The sequence below is a fragment of the Pteropus medius genome, unplaced genomic scaffold, assembly GCF_902729225.1.
Source record: "Pteropus medius unplaced genomic scaffold, Ma_sr-lr_union100, whole genome shotgun sequence".
Lineage (NCBI taxonomy): Eukaryota > Metazoa > Chordata > Mammalia > Chiroptera > Pteropodidae > Pteropus > Pteropus medius.
In genome coordinates this window covers 6,703,498-6,726,023 of record NW_024350924.1, presented here as the reverse complement: position 1 = coordinate 6,726,023, position 22,526 = coordinate 6,703,498, and the positions used below count along the sequence as shown (strand labels likewise).

The following is a 22,526-nucleotide window of genomic DNA, read 5'->3' as shown; positions in this document are numbered from 1 at the left end:
ACTCGACCCTTACAAGTTTGAGGTCTCTAACCTACACTTGATTCTTTACTGGACGGCCACCAGGGTGACCACGTCATTGATCACTCAAACCGCAGTACCTCTAAGGGTGGTGGACGAAAGAGGGACGACTAATTATTCCCCGGAGACAACGGGGTAAACCAGATGTGTCCTTCTGAGCAAACAGAACCGCCAATCCCTCGACCCACTGTTCACAGGCCCATTTCAGGGCCAGCAGCCGTCGCTATGTATCCTTTCTGCCAACAACTCTGACCTCAAGCCCAACTAAACTCCAACCTGGATGAGCGCCAGCAACTGCACCACCCCCTCCGGAAGTCGGGAAAGTCAATGTAAAGTCAAAAAGTCACAGCCCCCACCCCCGCAACCCGACCCCCCAACACAGCTCTTCTCGAAGCCTGAAGGGAGGAGCCAGACCCTGGTCCTGGCACTTGGCACCTGTCATCACCTTTGACCAGCTGACTTCTAGCGAGAGACATCAGGCGTCCTGCCCGCCTCCCTGGATGCTCCCGCTTACCTGAGGTGCCCCAAGCTGTAGAACCGGGACTCGCCGTCAGTGGAGCGGACCACGTGCAGCGTGAAGGTGGGCTGCAGCTGTCTGAGCTCCAGCAGGACGATGGCCAGGTAATGGATGAAGAGCAGGGCGTCCACGAGGGAGACGGCGTATTGCACAATGCCCTGGTAGTTTCGGTCCCGGGAGTCCAAAATGCGGACCCCGTAAAAAAGCCAATAGGAGACCACAAAGAGAAAGATGAGGACCAACAAAAGGGCACGGAAGACAAACACCCGTGGCACATCGGCTCTCTGCTTGCGGAAAAACAGCGCCCAGGTCCCGATGAGCAGAATGAGGAGTTTGAACGCCACGGAAATAAAGAGTCCCTCACAGATGGTGCCGCAAGGCTCCAGCTCCTCCCTCCACAGGATGGGGGGTAACAGGATGAAGGCGATGGGGGTGAGGAAAACTAGAAGTCCGAGCACCGAGGCGACGGTGAGGCCCAGGTAGCGCTTGCAGTCCAGCCCCACACTGTCCTCCATGTCCTTGCTGATCCTGGCGATGTCCTCCTGAGAGATACTGTGCTCCGAGGTGCCCGTGATGGCCGTGGTGGTCTCTCCCCAGTTGTCATCCTGACGGGGAGGGAACAATGAAGATGCAGAGCCACACACGGCAGGTTACTTGGGAAAGCCACAAAGCAGGCACTTGGGAGACCCAGTGGACATGGGGGGGGGCCCGCCCCCCCGAAGCAAACCGCACCCAGGGGCTTCCCAGAAAAACGGAAGCTTAACATGTTAATTAGAAGCATTGTCAACCTTAACGATTTTCACTGAAAATTTTCAAAATGTATCCTACAGTGACCTTTTCAAATAGAACATGATTTAACCTCTTTGTCTGGGTGATTCACTACTATAACACTGATTCTCATCCACTGAGCTGGAATCCCCAGAGAGATGTGGAGGGGTCTGGGGCTAACTGCTTGCAGTAAACAATCCGCTGTTTGTTAGGCTTGCACATGAGAGCTCACCTGCGGCCTGAGAAGAAAACCCTGTGTGTTGTGTTCTCACTCCACGGCTGGGTTATAAAGGCTCACAGATAAGCCCCGCTTCGGGAGGCCTTCTCAGTAGCTCTGAAGAGCCAAGGGCACAGCGAAGGGACTTACCAATGTACGTGCACATTGAAGCCAACCCGCAGTTAGGACACACTGTTTTTAAGCCTCCATATTGTTTTTAAGACCCATTTAATATCTATCAGTGTCACGCACTCCTGGACATTTCTTACTGAATAAGCTAAGCAAATGCAAGCGTCTACGGCCACTTGCATTTCAAAAATTCCACCTGAAACACACGTTTTCATGACAAATGAAAGTTTGAGGGCAAGGAGTCATCAAGATTATTATTATGTGCCTGCCTTTCCTTCTCTTGTTTTCTCTCTCTTTTTGAACTTTGAGGTACTTTCTGGTTGGAGCAATTACTGTCTTTGTTTAACGAGATCCAGTCGTTAGAATTTTAAACAGTTTTGCTATTTCACTGGCAATTCGGACTGCATTCCAAACTAACGACAGAGCAAGGAGGCCATGGAAAGCTACACGGAGTCCAAAGAGGTTCTGCCTTAGAGATGTGCGTATATAACTTGGAAAAAACAGTCAGACGGAGGGGCAAGTTGAGTGAAATTAATGTGTAAGACGCCAACTTGGAAAAATCCAGTTTAACAGCTGAATCAGTAAGGTGGAGTCTCTCATAACCAAACAAAAATCTTCAGGGTAAAAATCTTCAGGATAAAAAATATGATTTATGACACGTGCAGGCGATGGCAAAGGCAGTGGTGGTGGCAAAGGTCCTGACCTATGAAGAAATAGTTCTTTGACGTGGAAAGTTACAGGTATCACATACCATGAGAGAAATGGCTATTTAAGACAATCATTAGAAGCAACCAAGACTCTCAGCTACTTCGAGTGGAAGTGTAAATTACTCCTGAAAACTGGTCTGGCAGTCTCATATAAATGTAAATATATACTTAACAGCTTTATGCATAAGAGCCCAAAACAGTGCAACCCAAATGTCTGTCCATCGGGAGAATGGATAACACACTGCGGCGTATTCATAAAACGGAATACTATGCGGCAAAAACAAAAAGGAATGAATTGTGGAAACACACCAAAACGTGGATAAATCTCAAAACCAGTATGCTGAGTAGAAAAGAGTCCAAAACAAAAGAATATGATTCTAATTACATTAAATTCTGAAACAGGCAAAACTGATCTATAGTGACAGAAATCAAAACAGGGCTTGCCTTGGAGAGGTGGGGGCGGGGAACAGGAATCGACTGCGAAGAGCATGAGAGAACTTTCTAGTAACAGAAATACAGTATATGGATTGATAGGAATGAGTTATGGGTTTATTTAGCTCTTAAAACACCAAACTGTACGCTTTAGACCTCTTTATTTCTCTGGGTACAAATTTATTTCAATTTTTAAAAAAGAAAAAAAATCAGTGGCAGGGGAAAAAATAGCTACAAATTCAAAGATGGACAACTTGCTTTATTATAAGGTGAGTTCGCAGGCTACCTACTTTGTAACACTTGTAGTGAAGGCAAATACTGGACTCCACGTTTTGTATCGGGCCTCATATTCAGTCGACAATCAATGCTGAAATAATTACTACGAGTATCTCCTAGTCATTTTGTTGGCCACTACACTGTGCTGATTTAGCTACTCGCCTTTTTTCTTTCCAAAGAGTTGCTAATGAAATCCCCTGTCCATTTTAAGAATGGGTGCCTATCTGTGCAAAAAAAAATAAAAAATGTAGACGTCCAAAGGGCCCTGTCAAGGCTGGACGTTCTTAGAACAGAAAGGATCTATGATCCTTTAATCCAGTCCCCTAGATTTTCTATGAAGAAACTGAGGCCCACCAAGGGTGTGCCTGCCCAGGGGCACACGGCTACTGAGGAAGCCGGCTTCCAAACGCCCGCCAGTTTCAATGCTCTACCCAGCACATCCCCTAGTGTGAACATCGACGGCTTCCCAACGTAGCCTCCCAGCATGCTACAAGATGCAGAGACACCGCAAACAAGAAACGGCTTCACAGTGAGCCACCGGCACCTCTGGATCCACATTCAGAAGGAAACTGACTTCCCGCAGCACTGCGGGGTGGTTCGATCTTAGGACCGGCCCCTTCCACCAAACCACCCAACCATCCCGCGGACCTTCCCAGAGCCAAGGCGGGCAGTGCAACAGTCAGGACTAAAGACCTTTACTCGTCCCTGGACAAACCAAACCCCACATGCATCCCGCAGCTGCAGCCTTGGGTTCCAAGAGCACCTTTATGCTCTGAGAAATTCCAATTTCGGTCCATCTATCTGCTTATAAATGTCTATCTGTGTGTACACACAGATATATGCTTATCCACAGCCCTATATCTTTACAGCTGTGTGTGCATACATCGGTTTATTTGGGGCCAAGTCTGGACATGCACATATTTCAAGAGCTGTGGAGAGTATGCAAACATGTTTTTGAGTATAGCTCAGATGTTTACATAAATCAGGTGGGCTGCCAGACAGTTAGGACCCAGGGAGAACCACCCACACAGTGGTTTTCTTTTTTTAATTAACGAATTGTCAATACAGTTGACCCTTGAACAACCCTGCACACAGTCAAAAATCTACATATAACCTTTAACTCCCCAAAAACGTGACCACTCACAGCCCGCTGTTGATCAGAAGGCTTACTAATAACATAAACAGTCGATTAACACACATTTTGTATATTATATACATTATATTTTTCTTACAATTAAGCTAGAGAAAAGTTCTCAAGAAAATCATAAGAGAAAACACATTCACAGTAATGTACTTATTTATTTAAAAAAACTTGCATGTAAGTGTACCTGCGCAGTTCATATTGTGTTGTCCACGGGTCAACTGTATTTAAAAAGTGGGTGATTTCCCTTAAAATCCTAACCTCTGTCATTTCTTAAACATTGCAAGACCCAGGAACACTGAATTCTTGAGCAGTAAGAAGTGTCTGGAACTGAGGAGCTGACAGAGGAAATGCATTCTCTGGGGTGCCACGGACCCCCGCACTCCATGCCACAGCTTCAGAGCGCTACTCACCCCTAAGTCCGCTTGGTATATGTTGGCCCCTTCGTTGTGGCTCAGGGCCTATTTGGTTTATCTCTGTTTTCCCGCCAGGCGTCTAAGTGCACAGACCCCCAGGTTCACTGCGAATGTCTAGTAGCGATGCTCACTCTTCCTCACCCGACTTAAGAATTCTGGAGAGAGCGTCCTTCCCTCTCTTATCCTGTTCCACTTTGAAACGCGTCTCCAGAGACTGCAGCCTGTAACTTTTCCCTTCTCTGGCCTGTCACGGCCATCCAGCCTTGCTGGCTTCTTTTCAACACCATGCAAAGCAGGCCCACCAATCACGCTTCAGAAGAATCCACAAACTAGGCAACGAACGGCAGGACGGGCTGTCCTCAGACCAACAACAAATCACGGGACGTAGATAAACTAATTCACATGCTGGAAAAATAAAGCTAAAAACCCAGGAGAACCTATTACAACAAGACTGAGGAAAACATTTGTGGAAAGGGGTCTTGATCGAGCAGCGCTGTGCTTACAGGCTGCCTTGGATCCCTACCTGAACTTCCTCCGTCTGGGCAGAGTCATTGGCCAACAGGGGCTCTCCAGGGGGAGCCTGAATGGTGACAGATTTTTCTGACCCTCTGCCATCTTTATTCCGGGGGGATTTGTGTCTCTCTCTATTTCTTTCCCTGGGAAAAAAAAAAAAGATAATCAGTTAGCGTATGTATGCCACGTTAATTACGCTCATCAAATATAATGTAAATTTCATGTTGAATTTAGGAAAATTACACACACACGGCGCTTAACGGGGCCACTCAGCGCCACTCAACAAATTTTCTTTCGGGCTGAAAAGGAAGTTGGTCCTACCTCCCCTTCTAGTAATGCTCTTCTTCTTTTCTGCTATTCCGTAGGACTGGAAACCTACTAAAGATTAGTCAATTCTGCCGATCATAGTGGACACATTTTTAAAAGCTTCTGAACATCTTCAGAATTTAGAATTCAGAAGTTAAGGCACATTTATTGTAAAATTATTACCTGATTTGCTTATAATTTTACCCAACTGATTATTGATTTTATTAGAGACAATTGCAAAATATTTTAAGCTTATTCAACCAAAAAAAAAAAATCTAGGACATCTGTCACCACCTTTGGACAAGCAGAGAAGAAAGGAAATTCTAAACCAGCACGGAGAATCATTTACTTCTTATTCCTACAAATTCAAACTAAAAGTCATTCCCACAGGCTCTACCTGAACTCGAAGACACCCAGAGAACAAACAAAAGCTAGGACAAATGATACCAAGGGAGGAGTGTGCGTGCGTGTACGTGTGTGTGTGTGTGTGTGCGCGCGCGTGCGTTTCCAGACATCCAGCAGGCTGCTGCATCATTTTACTCCAAATGAGTTTCCTGGGAGGTCTTTCCAGGGTGATTGTGAAAGCGTCCTGCCATGGCTCCATCTAGAAATTACAACAGGAACCAATCACTGTGCAAAGCTCAGAGGTCATAACCTGCGCATTAACCCCTGTGGGAACTGGCACTCCCACCCACAAACTGTGAACGGTCAGCCCAACCAAAGGGGCCCCTCCGTGACCAAGAGTAAGTCTCCTCAACTCCTGGTCCCACAGGCCAGCTTGATATCGGTTCTCCCTCCTTCAACCATTTACCCTCACTCCCAAGTCTCCCAGGCACACAGACTTTGGGGACAAACAGTCAGATCTCAGTTCTGTTCCTCCTAGACGTATGGCCTTGTACAAGTTATTTAACCCCTGGAAACCTCAGTGTCCTCATGTATGAGATGGGGGTTGGGGGGATGATACCAGCGCACAGATAGCGCACACGGAGCTCAGTACTGGGGTGTGCTCAGTACACTGTTATTCTCACTAGTACTAGCCGTCAAGGGCAAAGAGTGGTGACTGGACTTGGCGAGGCAAAGTGTGTGCACCCTGCAGAAAAAGATGTAAAAGGAACTATCAACACAGGAAGCCCCTTCCCCTCCACAGCAATCTCCTATCAACCTGCTCTCTACCTAACAAAACCACACTCAGACTTCCTGTGGCCACTCCTACCTTATCAGTACCTCCCTAGGATAAGCAGTGGTTAAGGCTTTGAAAGAGCAGAAACTCAGTGATAGCATCTCTAGTCCCCAGACAACTTATCATTATGACCTAGTATAACTAGCGTCTAGAAAGAGATGTATTCTGCTCAACCAGGCAACTAAGGAAATTACTGAGAGATCTGAGAAATACCCATCCACGCCAACCACCCCATTCTACTCCCCACCCCCATTCTTAGAGCTCTTTACTAAGTGCTTCATGATATTTCCACTCAATCCCAACAATAATCTTATAAGCCTGGTGTTACTGTCTCCGTTTTACAGACGAGGAAACTGAGGCTCACAGAGGTTAAGCGACTTCTCGAAGTCACAGAAAGTGGCAGGGCAAGATCTGAACCCAGGTCTGCTCGTGCCGCCCCGACCCACGCCTGCTGTGCCGCATGGATCTGAGGAGCCACTGGAAGGTTCTGCAGCATAAATATGCCTAATGCTCACCCAAACACCCTACACTTGATAACCTATCAGCGCTACGAAATATGCCTCCAAAGCTGCCGCTGGGAGTCATGATTAGGCTGTGACCTCGGATAGCACGAAGCCATGAGCCCAGCACTCTGGGCTGCCAAAATGATCGCTTCTAAAGGACTCACCGCGAGAAACAACAAACAGCTTGGGGGCGACCTCCCACGTGCCTGGCCAGTGTCCAGAGCGAACTGTTTAGACTAAGCCTAGAACCACTGCTCCCAGCCCCCTGGCCAGACCCAGGAGCCTCCTCTTCTATCTTCCTGTTCCCACTTTTCCCAGCTGCTGTCACATCCAGCCCTCTCTCTGCCATCAGCCAAGTCACATGCTTCCCTAACCCATCTATCTAGTCACCAGTCCCATGGGTCAAATCCTGTGACAGCACAAATTCCACTGGAAAGCAAAATTCTTTCACTGAGTGCCAATTCCTGGAGCCTGGACACGCCCAAGGCGGAAGGCAGGTGGGGAACTACCCTGGGCTGGATAACGCCTCTCTAGGACCCACCATCGCTTCAACCCCTGACCCACCCAGCCTGGCTCTTGAAGGGCCCAACAGCACTCAAAGGAGAAGAGACAGTCTAGCAATTGCCCTGGTAACTCACATCTGAGGTAAACCAGATAAGAGACCGTTATCTGATGACTCCAGGAAGGTTCCTCCTGCCCAGAGCCAGAAACCCTAACTCAGTGCTCGTCAAAGCTGAGCGTGCAGAGAAAGCACTGGCACGTGGGTCTGGGTGCAGACGCTGGCGCCGCTCTCGGAAAACGCGTCTGGAAGGGAGACAAGAGGAATCTGCATTTTCCCACCCGCACTCCAGGGGAAGGCAGTCCAGGAAAGGTTCCCCAAGGCTCCTCAGCCCAAACGTTCTCTGGAAGTTGGCCTGTATACAGCAGGGACTCACCCGTGAGAGCCACGAGTGTAATACCCAGCTGGACAACGTTGCAACATCCCGTGGCTTCTTTATTAAAACAACATTCAGTGAATGAGGCTGGAAGAAAGGCTCGGGACAGCATGCATTGGGACCAAGGGACACCCAGAGCCCAGTGCCTCCCCTGTCCTGGTAAGTGAAGGGCAACGATCATCCTATTTAACCCAACGTGGGCTGTGACTTGTGATGGTCCTTGTCAAGGGACCAGGAACTGGCACACGGCTCTTCTACAAAGCACCGGTCCTGAATTACTGCTCCAAGGAGGTCGCTGAGCCAGTACGAAGGAGGGAGTCCAACAAAAATACGACCCGGCAGTGCTTTCGGGTTTACAGAGCTACGAGCCACAGTATGGCTGGCTGCTTTATTGCCGCAGGTCCCCAAATATTCGCCCCCACGGCTCCAAGTGCTGTCACTCCGAGGACATGCTAAGTGCCCTACGGGATAGGGCTCCTCAGTGGTAAAGACCATCAGTCTCCAGGAGGACAAAGAGGAGACCAGGGGAGCGAGGCGACCAAACCCCTCGAAAGGGGTGTCACAAACGCGTGCACACTTGGGTGTTTTTCCGACGCTGCCCAAGCGGTCTGGGTCGCCTGTGCGCCTGGCCCGTGCGGGCAGGTGTGTCGCCTCAGGTATCTTCACCCCTGGGTTTGCTTCCACGCACCATCGGCCCACATGAGGAAAGATCGGTGTATCTGTGCACATGTATGTGCACGCGAGAGGGGTGGGCCGAGCAGGCAACGGCTCGCAGGAGGCCGGGCGCGTGTCTGAAGCTGCGCGTGTGCACGCACGCATCCGCGGAGGCGATTCTGGAGCCGGGCCCCTGGGGGCTGCCGTAAAGCCCCCCTCGCCCCAGCCAGAAGCCCGGTCAGCGACCACCGCATTCCCATTACGGGAGGCGCTTCCTAGGAGGAGTCTCTGTTGTTTGCTATTTCTATTTGGGGAAAGCCGGCTACTCCTCCCTTTCCTTCTCCACCACCGCCCGCCACCTGCCCTTTCTCTCTGCCGACTGCTGGGGCCTGGCGGCTGCTTCCTCTCCTTTGTCCCCCTCCCAGCGACTCCCGCTGCTCCCCACCCAGTCCAGGGGAAAGCATGAGCGTCCGAAGGACCAGCAAGTCGGCCCGGAACCAGAGGAGCCCTCCCAGCCCTGGAACTTCGGCAAAGCAAAATGCTGCCGCTACCCCTCGGTTTCGTCACCTGCCGACATGGCAGCACCGCCTCCCACCGTCCTGCGACTCTGCGAGGACAGGGGATGAAGGCTGAGGTCCGAGCAGGGGCTCTGCAGGTGGCCGCTGCCATATTTCACCTGGGGAACGGATGCTCCAATCCCACAGGTTAGGCGAGGTCGGCTGGGGCCATTCCGCAGCAGGTTAACCGGACATCCTCTGGAGCTGGCAGACATCATAAAACCAGACCACGAACCTCTTTGTTAAGAAAAGAGCCACCTGTCATCTGTTTGGAACCCAGCCAGTCCGCCAAAGATGACCGCAGCATCATCAGGCATATGGAGTTTGGTGCCCTTCATTATTCCTCAGCGTCAGAATCCTACTAAAATCACCAAAAAGCCAGGTGCCTTCCCTTTCCTCCACTTCCATTCAAATTCCCAACAAATCCCTGAGCAAAGCAGCCTTCACAGGGACACCCCTGGGTGATACGGTACCCTCGGCTGGGTCCAGGGCCTGCTCAGATGCCAGTGGAGGGGTCCTAGCACTGCTTAAAGGTCTTTACGCCCCGGGCACACATGCTCTAAGGCGTCCAGCGTGGCTCCAGCGACAACGTCCCCCGGGGCCCCCAGAGAACTCGCCACACGTGGCTGCGGGTTTCTTCTGAAGAACCGTGGCGTGCACCTGTCAATCTTTACGGGTCACGTGTTCACCCAGAGCTTTCCGGAGTAGGCATTCAGTAACATTCCTTGATGAATTTATTCAAAGTCTCAGCCTGAATTGTCGTTTGCCAAGGACTTTTCACACGAGTCCCAGAGGTACTAAGAGTTCTGCAGACTGTTTTAATTGAAAGTTACAGTCCCTCAAAGTTTCTACAAGGGCTCTGCAGTCCTGTATCAATTTCTGGGGGGCCCCAAGAGGCCTGAGGAAACAGCAGGGCACAGCACGGGCCCTGAAGGGTGACAGTTGGGACACGGGTCTGTAGGTAAAGGAGCCCAGAGCTGGCTCCTGCTCAGGACACTGGCAAGGTGTCCTCCTTTATTCATCCTCAAACACCCAGAGAACCCCAAATTTTGACTTCTGCCATTGTGGTGTGCGAAAGAGAAGCTTGGCGTTTTGACAAGGAATTGCTTTTTCTAGTTAGGGTCAATGATCTGATATTTTAAAAGAGCTGTTTCTGGGGTTTCATAACTAATCTGACTTGTTTACCCAATAGCTGAAGTTTGTGATGACATTTTTAACACCGGACGGTATGTGACTCCCTCAGGATCTGGACTCAGGTGTGCTACTTCAGGCTCACCTGGCACACTCCTCTCTGATCCTTGTGCTGACGAGAAAGGCTCACCTGGCCTCCAGCACAAACACATTTATATCCTTTCCCCCAATTTTTATGATTAGAACGGCAATCCATGAAAACTAGAGAAATAAGGAAAGTTTTTTTAAAAATCTCACCCAGAATCCTAATAAACCTATATTCAGAGACAGACATGGTCACTACGTTAACATTCATTTTATAAGAACACGTAACTATTATAAGGCACACGCTTCTGAATCTTGTTTTTTATAACATGGCCTCATGAACATGCACTCGTGTCATTAAGCAAAAGCTTTGAAAACCTGTCTTTTACACCCTTGTATTCCATTCATATTTTTCATTGCAAAATACACCCTTAGAAAAGACTGAACGAGTACAGAAAGATGAAGTAGAAACGGCCATTCCTGTCGGTCACCGTCTCGTGTCCTTCCCTGTGGATGGCCACTTCTGGCAGCTGGCAGTATACCCTTCCAGACCTCTTTCCAGCCATACGGGATCGCAAATAAGTAAGTTCAGTAGATACACAGATCTTACTGCTGTTTTACAAAACGAGACACTCCGCAGTCGGCATGAGGCACCGCTTGGTCAGGGAACCACGCAGGGCTGTGACCACAGGTGGGCCTTTGGGTTGTGGCCAGTTCAGGCCTTTGAATGTGGTGCTGAAAGGTCCTTACTAGCATTAATACAGCCACTGGCTAGTGACCTCCTACTCTGTGCTATGTTAAATGCTTTCTATGTATAATCTTTCCTCTTCTCAACAGCTCTGTAAGGAGGGTACTGCTACACCCATTGCGCAGCTGAGCAGTCTGAGTAAGTGGAGGCACTATGATTTCACCGCCTGCCTTCTTAACCAGCACAGTGCTGTCTCTTTACTCGTTCATCCCTTGTTCCTTCACTCACCAGCCGGCAAGCTCTACGAACGCCAGCGCACACCTGTTCATGCTGCTCAGCGGAGGGGCTGGCCGCCAGCACCCAGGACAGCGTTTCAAACCCCAGGCTTGCTCGACCGGAAGACTAGTCGGCGAGAAATAAGGCACCAGGCCAGTGCCACAGGCTTCAATGTATAAGCCTCGTAGCAAATGCTTAATGGACACTGAGTCAGCAGCTTTGGGTGAAAAGCAACAAATTAACACTTTAAAAAAAAATGTTTTTTCATTTACATCCTTGGTATATCTTTGGGAGAACTGTCTTCTACGAGGAGTACTTGGCAATGAAAAACGTTTCCACTGCAAGGGGAAACTTTAATTCGAAATCAATTGCGAGAAATTAATGTCATCAACTGTAATGGCAGCTATAAAATGTCAACTGGTGGCATAGTTACTCTCGATGCATGCTAAATGCTCTTCAAGCTCAGCTTCTCATGCACCGCCAACAAAACAAACCCCCAGCACCAACAGCCCCGTCACTGTTTCGAAAGTGAATCTACAACGCCCCAGCAACCTGCAGTTTCTCCCAAAGGAAAAAAAACAAGGCACAGCTTACATACCCTTGTCTGTGAGATTTTTTCGAATGACTTGAATAGTAAGAATATCCAGAATACGTGGATTCGGTATCCATAGCAATAGAGAACTCGCACTTGTTGAAGGAGCAGGTACCGTTTCTCCTTAGAGGCAGAGAACTTCACCTTCTGGAATCCTAAAACCTCACGGGGTCTGGGAACCGAGGCGCCACCCTTCACCAGGAACAAATTCTGGGGAAAGGGAAAAAAACAAAACAAAACATGTCAACCTTCAAAGCCAGCCGAAAGGGGCTGGAAGATAAATGACAGCGGCCGCCTCCCCTGGGGTCTCGAACTAGAACAAGGGAGTGGGGTGAGGGTGAAGCGTCTGGATGCTGAATGCTCCACTCATGCAGCCCCAAGCTTCCCCAGGCATCTGGGAGGGGCACAGGCAGGGGCCGCGCAAACCAAGCCCCTACCACACGCGGCAGTGGGAAAGCCAGAGGTGGGTGAGACCTGGCCCTGGGCCATTTCCGGGACACAGCCTGGCCCCGCGGGTTCAGGCGGGAGCAGGCGGCTTCTCAGGGCCCTAGACATGATGCCCAGCCCCCACTCTTCACTGGTTACAAAAGAACAATACCCAAGAAAGTGGCTTTTAAGGGATTTACTCAGAGTTTCCAATGGCCAAATTTAAAGAAAGAAAGAAAGAAAAATTCTCAGTCTCTTTCATTCCTGGTTCCCAAATTCATGAGAATTTATCTCAGGGAACTAATTTCTTTTTTAAAGAAAAAACTTATTACCGCATTGTTTATAACAGTAAAAAGCTAGAAACGACCTAAATCCCTTCCAAAACAGAGGAATAGGTAAGGAAAACACTGTTGATCCACCCAAAGAAATATTGTATAGCTGTTTAAAATGACAATTATGAAGAATGGAACTTTTTACGATAGGATGGGTAAATTTAAAAAGCAGGTTCCAGGACTGTGGAGACACAATGAATCTCCATTACCGTTACAACCATATAAAATCGCTTATGTAAGGACAAGAGTTAAGAAGGAACCTCAGAAAAAGCGAGCAGGTGATTTACGAGCTGCAGGCTCCTGGGTCTTTTCCCGCATTTTCATTAGATACTGCCTGGCAATAAAAATAAATTGGAAACATTTCCAAGACCTTCCTGAGCCCCGCACGCTAATTTTTTACTTCTAGAAAACCGAGATGTGCACTTCGTGCCTCGCCCTGCACCCCTCACCCCCAGAGCTGGCCTCCGCCCCACGGGCCGCCTCCGTCCAGATCCCCAGGAAGCTGACACTGCACACAGAGCTGGCGAGATAAGTGGGACGGGAAGACAAAGGACCTGCAAATGCCATGCTCCTACCCTGCTGGGAGGGGGCCCAGCGCCAGACCCCAGCTGCCACCTGCGAGTCCGGAGGAGCTGCCTGAGAAGCACCACAAACAACGCAACCCCCAGCCTCGAGGGCTCAGGGCACCTTCTCCCTCACCATTCGCGCTGCCAGCCGTGAGGTACATTCACCTCCTTGGCCTGTGCCCCAGGGCTGGCCTCCCTGGTCCCGGAGGTCGTGACTCATCGTTCCATCTCTCCCGTGCCATCGAAGACCCACTGCGAGCGGACGGAGACTGGGTTCTGGCCGAAGCTCCTCCCTGTCTAGTAGAGCCTGGGAGAAGCCCCTGGCTTTTGGCCTCAGCACCCTCATTTGTCAAATGGGGGCAAGTCAACCCGTCACAGGGCTGATCTAAAGATGTGAGCAGATACGGTATCTGGAGCCGGGTTCCCACCCCAGGTTTTATCAGCGTAGCTGTGTGGCCTCAGTCAAATTATTAAACCTGCCTGCAACCACCTCTGTGACCTGTGCAGAACAGGGCCGCTGGGAGCAGGGGGCGGGCTACCAGTGTGAAGGCTCCCAGCACGGCTCCAGGTACGCCGGAGGAATGGGAGCTGGCTCAGCGCTGCCCGCGGTTCCAAAGCCCGACGTCCTCGCCTCTCCCAGGAAGAGGACAGGATGCTCTCGGAGGGGAGCAGGACAGAGCACGGCCTGCGCCACACGGCTTGCGGGCAGGCGGGCGGCATGCGGCTGGCATCTCAGGCCACTGCTGGCTGACTGGCGGTCACCTGAGCAGGGCGGGGTCCCCTGGAAGCCTCAGGTCTTCTCATCCTTTAAATCGAAATAAGGCAGCTTATTTCACAACTCCTGTGCTTTCTTCTGCCTTCCAGCCCATGGTTCTTGACTGCCCTTGCCAGCCCAACTTCTAGCTAATTCTGCCTCAGTGCTGCTGGGACATCCTGGAGGCAGGTGGCCCAGGCCCCACAGACCTGGGCTGACCCTATTTGTGCTTCCTGACTGAGACGCCATGGGGCAGACGTTCACCTCTCCGAGCTGCTGTGTCTCCCCGTGTAAAATGAGGCCATTTAGCATGAGCCCTTCCTAGGGTGGCTGTGAGCATGAATTGAGGTTCCCCATGTTAAAAGCCTCTGGCACCTGGTAGGCCAAGTTTCAGTCTCGTCCCCACTGCCAGCGACGTCATCCTTCATCTTCATTAACATCCTGGCCGCCCATGACGGCCACTCCAGGCATGTCCCTCAGAGATCACGGGCTCCCAAGTGCCCTTGGTCGGGAAAGGCTTTACCCAACTCTCCCAGCCACCCCTGTCCGGTTTCTCCCCCCTAACTCCTGCCTACACTTATCGAAGGGGCGGTCTGTATACGCTGCTGCTCCCTCCCTCTCGATTGTACCCCGATCCTCCATCCATCCTCCTGAAACAGCTCTGAGTTGGCCGGCAATGGCTGTGAGCCGAATCCAAAGGTCGCATCTTCGTCTTCCTTCCCCTAGACCTTCTCCCGCTGATTTATTCATCCACCGCCATATCCAGGAAGCAGCTGGAGACCCGGCCGAGCAACGCGAGGGGCAGGGCGGTGACGACGCGCACAGCACGCCGCCCGCCCTCGCCGGGCTTCTCTGCTGCCAGCCGCCCTCCGATGCGATGGGTGCTGCGGCCGCTCCTCCGACTCGCCCTCCCGTGTCCCATCGAGGCGTCCCTGAAGACTCCACTCGCCCGCTGTTCTACTCCCACAGACTCACTCTAACTAGGCTCCCTGGACACAGGAGCTGTTGTCCACCCACCCCCAGGGCACTCTGGACATGAGAGGCGCCCAGCGAACACTTGCTACGAAAATAAACCCCCAGCGCACGTTTCCCACTCACATGCCTCTCGCCCCACTTGGGATGATCGTCACCCCCCGCAGCGGCTGTCACTGTCCTGGCTATTCTTTCCAGTTTCCTCCATCGGGGCGATACAATCATCCTATCGATCCTACAGATCCGACTTCGTGCCATTCTGATGCTCTGTCCCCCTTCGTCCTACACATCTTCACTGTCAGTATGAGCCCTCTGTTGCCCAGGGTCCTCCCCTCAGGCTCCCGGTTCCCAGCCACCCGCCTCCGCCAGGCGGCGTGGACACAGGGCTAACCTATCACAACACCTGCAGCTGTCCTCGTCGACTCCGGTCCAGGCTCCGTCTTCTATGTCACACTGCTTCTATCGACTTTTGTCTGAGGTCTGAATGAGGACTAAGAAGCAGCGCCGGGAGGCAAACTGACAAAAATCCAGAGTGAACTCATTTTAAAAGCCAACGGGAGAGCTTCGATACACAGCAGTTCCCGCTTATCCACGGGGCACGTGCCAAGACCCCCCAGTGGATGCCCCAAACCATGGACAGCACCCAACACAGTGAACATACTATGTATTTTCCTATGAGTACACACCTGTGATAAAGTTTAATTTATAAATTAGACACAGTAAGAGATGATAACTAATAATGAAATAGAACGATTATAACAAGATACTGTAATAAAAGTTATGTGAACGTGGTCTCTCTCGAAACCCCTTATTGTACTGTACTCATCCTTCTTTTCGTGACGTGAGATGTTAAAATGCCCACGTGATGAGATGAAGTGAGGTGAATGAGACTTTAAGTAAAATAAGGGTTACCTGAACACAGGCTCTGCGTGCAGCACCTCCTCGGCCAGTCCGATAACCGACGGGTCTTAGTGAGTAACAGGCGGGGAGCATCTACAGCGTGGCTACTGTGTGGCTACCAGGACAATAGGATGACTCATTTCTTGGGTGGGATGGAGCAGGAATGCCTGACATTTCACCACACAACTTAGAATGGCCTCTGATTTAAAGCACGAACTGTTTACTTCTGGAGCTTTCCACTCAGTATTTTCGGACAGTGGTTGACCGCGAGTAACTGAAACCGTGGATGAGGGGAGACTATGCGGTTATAAAAGAAAAACATATCCTGAAGCTTCCTTATCACTGCAATGATCTGTTTACAGTTTCCCTGTGCGCACAGGAGATTAGCAGAACTCAGATAAGGTCAGGGGGATGCCTTATCAGAAAGATAATAAAGTAATGAAAAGGAACCAGACTCCCAGGGTAAGGAACTGACAGGCGGCTGCGCTGGCTGAATGGGGTGGAGGCGTATGAAGGTGTCATGTGGATCCTGGGATCTGGAACCGTCTCTCTATCACACTGACCCCTGACACGACCCGCCCTGCGCTTGGGCCCAGCAGGGTGGCAGCCAAAGTAGTTTTTCAAATCACAATGTAGATGCCACTTTCCTACTTAAACCCCCTGCATGGTGTCCCCCTGAACTTCGAATAACGTACAGGATCTTCCGTTCGGTCTGTGAGGCCCTGCCCACCTCTGCAGGGCCAGTCTCCTCCTCCGGCTCCAGGACCTGGGGCCTTAGCAGAGCCCAGTGTGTCCGCTACACCCCCTCTTCACACGCCCTGCTTGCCCGGTGCCTGCCCATCCTTCTCAACCTGAATGTTGCTTCTTTCAAGATGCCGTTCCTGATCCTCCGGTCGAAGTCAGCCCCTGTTCCCTTCCTTCACATCGCCGTTCCCAATGACGCTTTGGGGGGCATTGCTCAAGGTCTGGCTCCCATACAGACGGCCAGCTCCTTGAGGACAGGGACTACTCTCGTTATTGTCTCTCCCGGATTCTAACTCAAAAAATGTGTGCTGAACAAAGGTTCCTGGTGGCCAACCTCAGGACGTGGAGGCCATTCGTTCACTGTGGAAGACGCCTTAAGGTTGTCTATTTTAAATCCCCAGTTTCATAGAAGAGGAAAAAAGGCAGAGAGATCAGGTTCGGCAGTGACGTCAGAGCCCCAGGAGTGGAGCTGCCTGCCTACTCAACATGTCGGTCTCGCTCAGAGGCACAACTGATGTTTCAGACGCACGAAGTAGAAGCCAGTAGCAGCCTCTTTCGTCTGCTGACTGGCTGCCTCCCCCTGCCTTCCTGTGTTTGTTCCTTGGCAGCTGTAGGCACCGCTAGTGGCAAACACCGGGACAAGGCTGGAGCTCATCACACCCCAGCTCGTGAAGGCCAGCAGGGCAGTGCTGAGGTACGCAGGATCCTGCTGAGGTGTGGCACCTTACATTCTGGAATTCCCAGGCCTACACGTCAGAGAGAACCTCCTTCGCTCTCCTTTGGTAAAAGCGAAGTGAAGATCAGTGGCCTCAAAGAGACGCTTCTCCTACAGTCACGTCCACTCATGTAAAACGTACCTGCCACTTAAAAGAACACAGTGTTCAGAAAATCACACGAGGAAAATAATATGTATGGTAGTGACGGTGGTAAACAAACAGCTCACCTTCACGAAAAGGAAATTATAAAACATCAACAGCTCTGCCTGGAGCTAGTAAGTAATTAAGGGAACTCTGGTGTGGTGGGTAGAAAGTTATTTTGCGAGGGGTACAGAGACACGTGCTGAATTTATAGAAGCATTCCCCTCCTTCTGCCGTGGATGGATCTGCAAGGCAAAGAAGTTTCTGGTGCAATTGTGTTTATATATACTGCGTACAATACTTTGACTATTTGAATTTTTAATCATACACGCAGTTCTAAAAGGTTGACTCCATTAATTATTACTTTTATTATGTTTTGAAGCTAACATTTTTCTCGAGATAACCCGTGTTTAATTATATGGCACTCAAGGGGGAAAGTGACAATTTAAATAATTTTGTTTGAAGTCGACAAAAGAAAAATTGAGCACAGGCTCTGGAGCTAGACTGTCACTGTTCATATCCTGGCTCTGCTACTTGTCAGCTGTGTGACCTCAGATCGAGTTACTAACCTTTCTGTGCCTGCTTCCCTAACTATAACAACAGAATTATATTTTAATTACCTTATAGGTCCATGGTGGCCATTAAGTTAGATAATTCACAATCATTTAGAACAGTGCCTAGTACCCAGCAGGCGTGCCCCACTGTCAGGCAATGCTATTTAGTTCAGTAAAGTGAAATTTCTTTAGTTAGGAAGAATACCTTTGTATGGCATATGACTTTAGTACCATTTTCACTGAACTTATGTCCTTTTTTTTTTTTTTTTTTTTTTTTATTCTGCAACTTTAGTGAATACCATGAACTGTAGCGAAGTAATTTAATGATTTCCATTCTGTTCCTTGCAGGCCTCCCTTTACTGTTCCCAGGTTGGAAGTGAGTGTCACAGAGATCAGAGAATACTGGATGTGTTTTACTGGGTTTGCTTGGAGGACCTCGGGGTTGGCAGCCAGGGTGGGGAGAAGCACTACGGCAAGGTGTGCAAAACGTTTTGCTGAACTTGTGGTCTGTAAACCATAAAACATCATCCAGGTCACTGATGTGGGGATCAGAGGGCTTGTGGCATTTATGACAAACCCTATGATTCTTTCATTACGACATAGCTCTTATAAAGGAATAATTCTGGGCCACTATTCCCAAAGAAAGAAAATGTCAACCTCATTTTACCTGTCTTGCCAATGACTTCAGCTCACCTTCCCAGAATATCTGATCTTGGCTTAAGCCATTAATAACCTCTGACACACTCCCAGCAGCTGGGTGTATATTTCTGAAGAGCTGTGAATGGTTAATGTATCTGGGATTCTATGATGTATATTTGCTTTTAAGTGACCCCTCCTGGCCCTTGCTAGACATTTAAGCTTCAGAAAAATAGATTCCACGGGTGCTACCTCCTCTGTAAATCCCATGGTGCCAGGTCCAATGATTGCTGTTCAATAAGCAGGACTCAGGCACTAACAGAGACAGACAGCAGCTGAACACGCATGTGCCTTTCCATCAGGCTTCAAGAGAGACCAAAGTCACTAGGAGAAACACGGTCCACCCCAAGTCCACCTAATCCTGTCTTGTCCACCCTCTGGAAAAAACAGCACAGCACGATGCCCAAATCACTTGCCCATACCCAGCGAGTCCCCTAACCACAACTACTTCATTTTACAGGTAGAGGACGATGACAATAATCTAAGTTACAGTTAATTGAGTGCTTACTATGTGTTAGGGACTGTTTCGAGTCATTTGCATGTACCATCTCACTTAATTCTCAGAACAAGCCTTATAAGGAAGATAAAATATGAATTTCCCATTACAGTTAAGAAAACCAAGGTCACACACCTGGTATGTGCTGGGGCTTAAACTCTGAGTCTAATTGCGGAACCTGTGCCCTTAGCTATGGAAAATGTACAGCGATGTAGCAATTACCAGAACTATGTATTTCCTCAAAGGCGGGTGGGTAACAATCATAAATGGTCTCAAACCACACAAAACCCACAAAGAATTTTGCAGTTTCAACTCCGACTCACAGGTTCAGTGTCCCGAGCATTGTGGGGAGTCCAGGAGAAAAGAAACGAATCTGAAATAGCTCTAGCTCCTCAGGAGCACCCAGGCCAGAGGTGGAAACTGCCTGTTCAAATACAATGGGATCAGCACCCCTGCAGCGTCAGCCTAGGGTAACAAACCGGGCGTTCGTGTGTTAGGGAGATGGATGGGAGAACACACTCCACGCTTGTTTAGTCTTCGATAGAGCGTGTGACATGGAATTGCCGCTGGGTAAGGACACCTCCCTTTATGGGTTCATCTTGTCCCTCGAATTCATAAGACAATAAAACTGTACCGCCTGGCAATCGGTCCTTACCAATATGCCGGTCTCAAAATTCTTCTCCCATTTTACTTACAAATTAAGCTGCAACCAAGTCACCCTGCCAACACGGTCACGGTGAAAATTTCACACTAGATGTTTCACTAATTATACTGAGAGACATCGATGTTATGTTTGGGAATGCTAAATGCTCACCGATAGGTGAAAAGTGTTATTTCTTTGAACTGCAGCATGTTTGAAACAGTTTCCTCCCACAAATCAAAAAGCCCCGACTACATCACACTGATTTAATTCAACTCTAAAAACTCTAATTAGTGGTTACATAAAGTGACTAATTACATCTCTCTGGATGCCATCTCACGTAAAGAGCCTAGGAGCTGTGTAATCAAACAACCCACCCCCAGGAAGGAGAATGCTAATTAGCATTGTTGATGGGTGATACAAGTTATAATACTTCCAGCAACCCTGTAAAATTTATAAACATATCGCTGAAAATGCCAGATTCTTTACAGCCTGCTAGCTTTTGGAATAAGCGTCTAAAAATACATGCATTTCCAACCACAGCCCCGGAAAAGGAAAAAAAAAAAAAGGTGTTAACGAAATGCACGTGCCAGCTACACAATCACCATAATAAAGCCGCTCTAGTATCTCTTAACGAGCAGCTAAGAGAGCTCACAACACCTTCGCGGTGTGGGCTTGGTACCTGGTTTGAGGACGTGAAAACTGAGCAACAGATTTCTTCTGGGCTCCAAGTCTCTCTCCAAGCTCATCCCCCGGCCGCCAGGCCGCGGCTCCGCCCCACTCCTGCCTCCGCCACTGACGCGTTTAAAATTTTCTAAAGCTTCACGCCGCTGCGGGCGCGTTGCTCGGGGCAGTTCAAACCCTGCAGGGGGCACGGAGGTCCTGCCCCTGGCGACGCTGCCCCGGCGCGGCGCGCTTTGCTGCGACCCGGACCCCTCCGGCAGAGGCTCGCCGGCCGCCCTCTGCTCCACCCCGGCGTTTTTTGAAAGTAAACTCCTACCTGCCTGTTGCGCTCCGCGATGCGCAGCCGGACGCGCCCCCGCCCCCGCCCCCGGCCTCCGCGGCCGGCCCGGCCTCGGCAGCGCGGGGCGAGCACAGGCCGGCTCCGTGCCGCTTTCTGGCCCCGGGCGCGGGCGGCTGCCGGGTCGAGCCCCGCGGCGGGGTGGGAACCGGGGTGCGCGCCCGGCCCCCCGCCCGCACCGCCGACGCACCCGCCCGGTGCCTGCACAAACGCTCGGCCACTCCCCGCCGGCGGCCGGAACGGGCACCCCGAGGGCGCACCCCGAAGTGCAGCCAGAGGCTAAGGGGGCGTGCGCGGCGCGGGGACCCGAGGAAGTGGGGTGGCGCGGGGGGCGCGGGACAGGAGGGGTGCGCCTGGCGGGGGTGGGAGGGGAGTGGGCCCCCGGGAAGCACGCCCGGGGTGCGGTCCTAGGAGGGGAGGCGGGCGGTGAAGCGGAGTCTGAGTCCCGGGGCGGGGTGCGGGATCCGCGCGGGGGGCGTTTTCCCGCCGGAGGTCTGCGCCCCGCGCCCGGCCTCCCGCCGGACTCACCTCGGCGCCGGCCGTGCGGGCTCCGCGGCCGCGGTCTCGGCTCGCAGCGGCCCCGGCTCTGCGGCCTGCGCTGGGCTCCCGAAGAGGCAGAACCCCGCCGCCGCCGCGCTGCGCCGCCGCTTTCCGCTTCCTGTCCCGGCGCCGCCCCGCAGCCCGAGCCCAGCCCTGCGAGCCCGGCGCGGCCGCGAGCCAAGAGCAGCGAGCGCGGCCGGCCCCGCCGCGGGCCCGGCCCACCTGCCGCGGGGGGCGGGGCCCGGCCGGCGCGTCCCCGCTCCCGCGCTCCAGCCCCGGTCACTCCACGCCCCGGGACACGCGTGCGCACGCACACGCCCCCGAGCGCGCACATTTACACTCGCACGGGCCCCAGGGACTGACCATACACACTCACTCTCACATCATAAACACATGGCCAGGAATTGACCCCCCTCAGCACCCCAACACTTGCACCCCCAAGCTCACACACACATTCGCAGTCATGCACAAAATCCAAGCCCGTTTGCGGTCACAAGCCCCAGCACGCAGCCTTAGGCTACTTTTCAACACTTCTACACACCACACACACATACACACTCATACACACACACACATTCTAAGAACTGGCCAACAAATTGCATATACACCCACACCTTCACCGGCATACACACTCACACTGAAACTCATACGCAGCCCAGCAAATGACCCCACAAGAACCATACACACCTAGATCCCCCACAGGCTCCCACAGACAACCTTTTCCCTCCTCCTGCCCTAACCTAACAGCCACTGACCCCCAAATCCCCGTCTTTTAGAAACTGCTGGAGGAGCACACCTCTGAAGGCAGGCAGCCCAGGTTCCAATCCTGACTCCACCAGGTCTGCGCCCATCTGTGAGTCTCAGTTTCCCTGTGTGAAAAGTGAGAGGATGATAACGGCAACCTTGCAGGATTGTGGCGAGGATCATGGAAAGTGGCTGGTGCCCAGAGGCTCGAGAGCGGTTGTCGACTACATGAATATTTGCACTC

The 22,526-nt window shown here is 51.1% G+C and overlaps 1 protein-coding gene across 2 annotated transcripts in view; it reads right to left on the bottom strand.

The window, feature by feature from the left end:
• VANGL1 (VANGL planar cell polarity protein 1) overlaps positions 1–21,667 on the bottom strand; it is a 48,901-nt gene extending 27,234 nt beyond the window's left edge. The window contains exons 1-4 of one of the 2 annotated variants that reach the window (XM_039841290.1): positions 21,527–21,667; positions 12,047–12,250; positions 5,145–5,277; positions 533–1,140 (exon numbers count right to left, since the gene is read on the bottom strand). In XM_039841290.1, coding sequence (XP_039697224.1) covers positions 533–1,140; positions 5,145–5,277; positions 12,047–12,117 — 812 coding nt within the window. In that variant the 5' untranslated portion in view covers positions 12,118–12,250; positions 21,527–21,667. Of the gene's footprint in view, positions 1–532; positions 1,141–5,144; positions 5,278–12,046; positions 12,251–20,659; positions 20,684–21,526 lie in introns of those variants that run through there. The other variant, XM_039841291.1, reaches the window with a different exon arrangement.
• Positions 21,668–22,526: the final 859 nt, after the last annotated feature.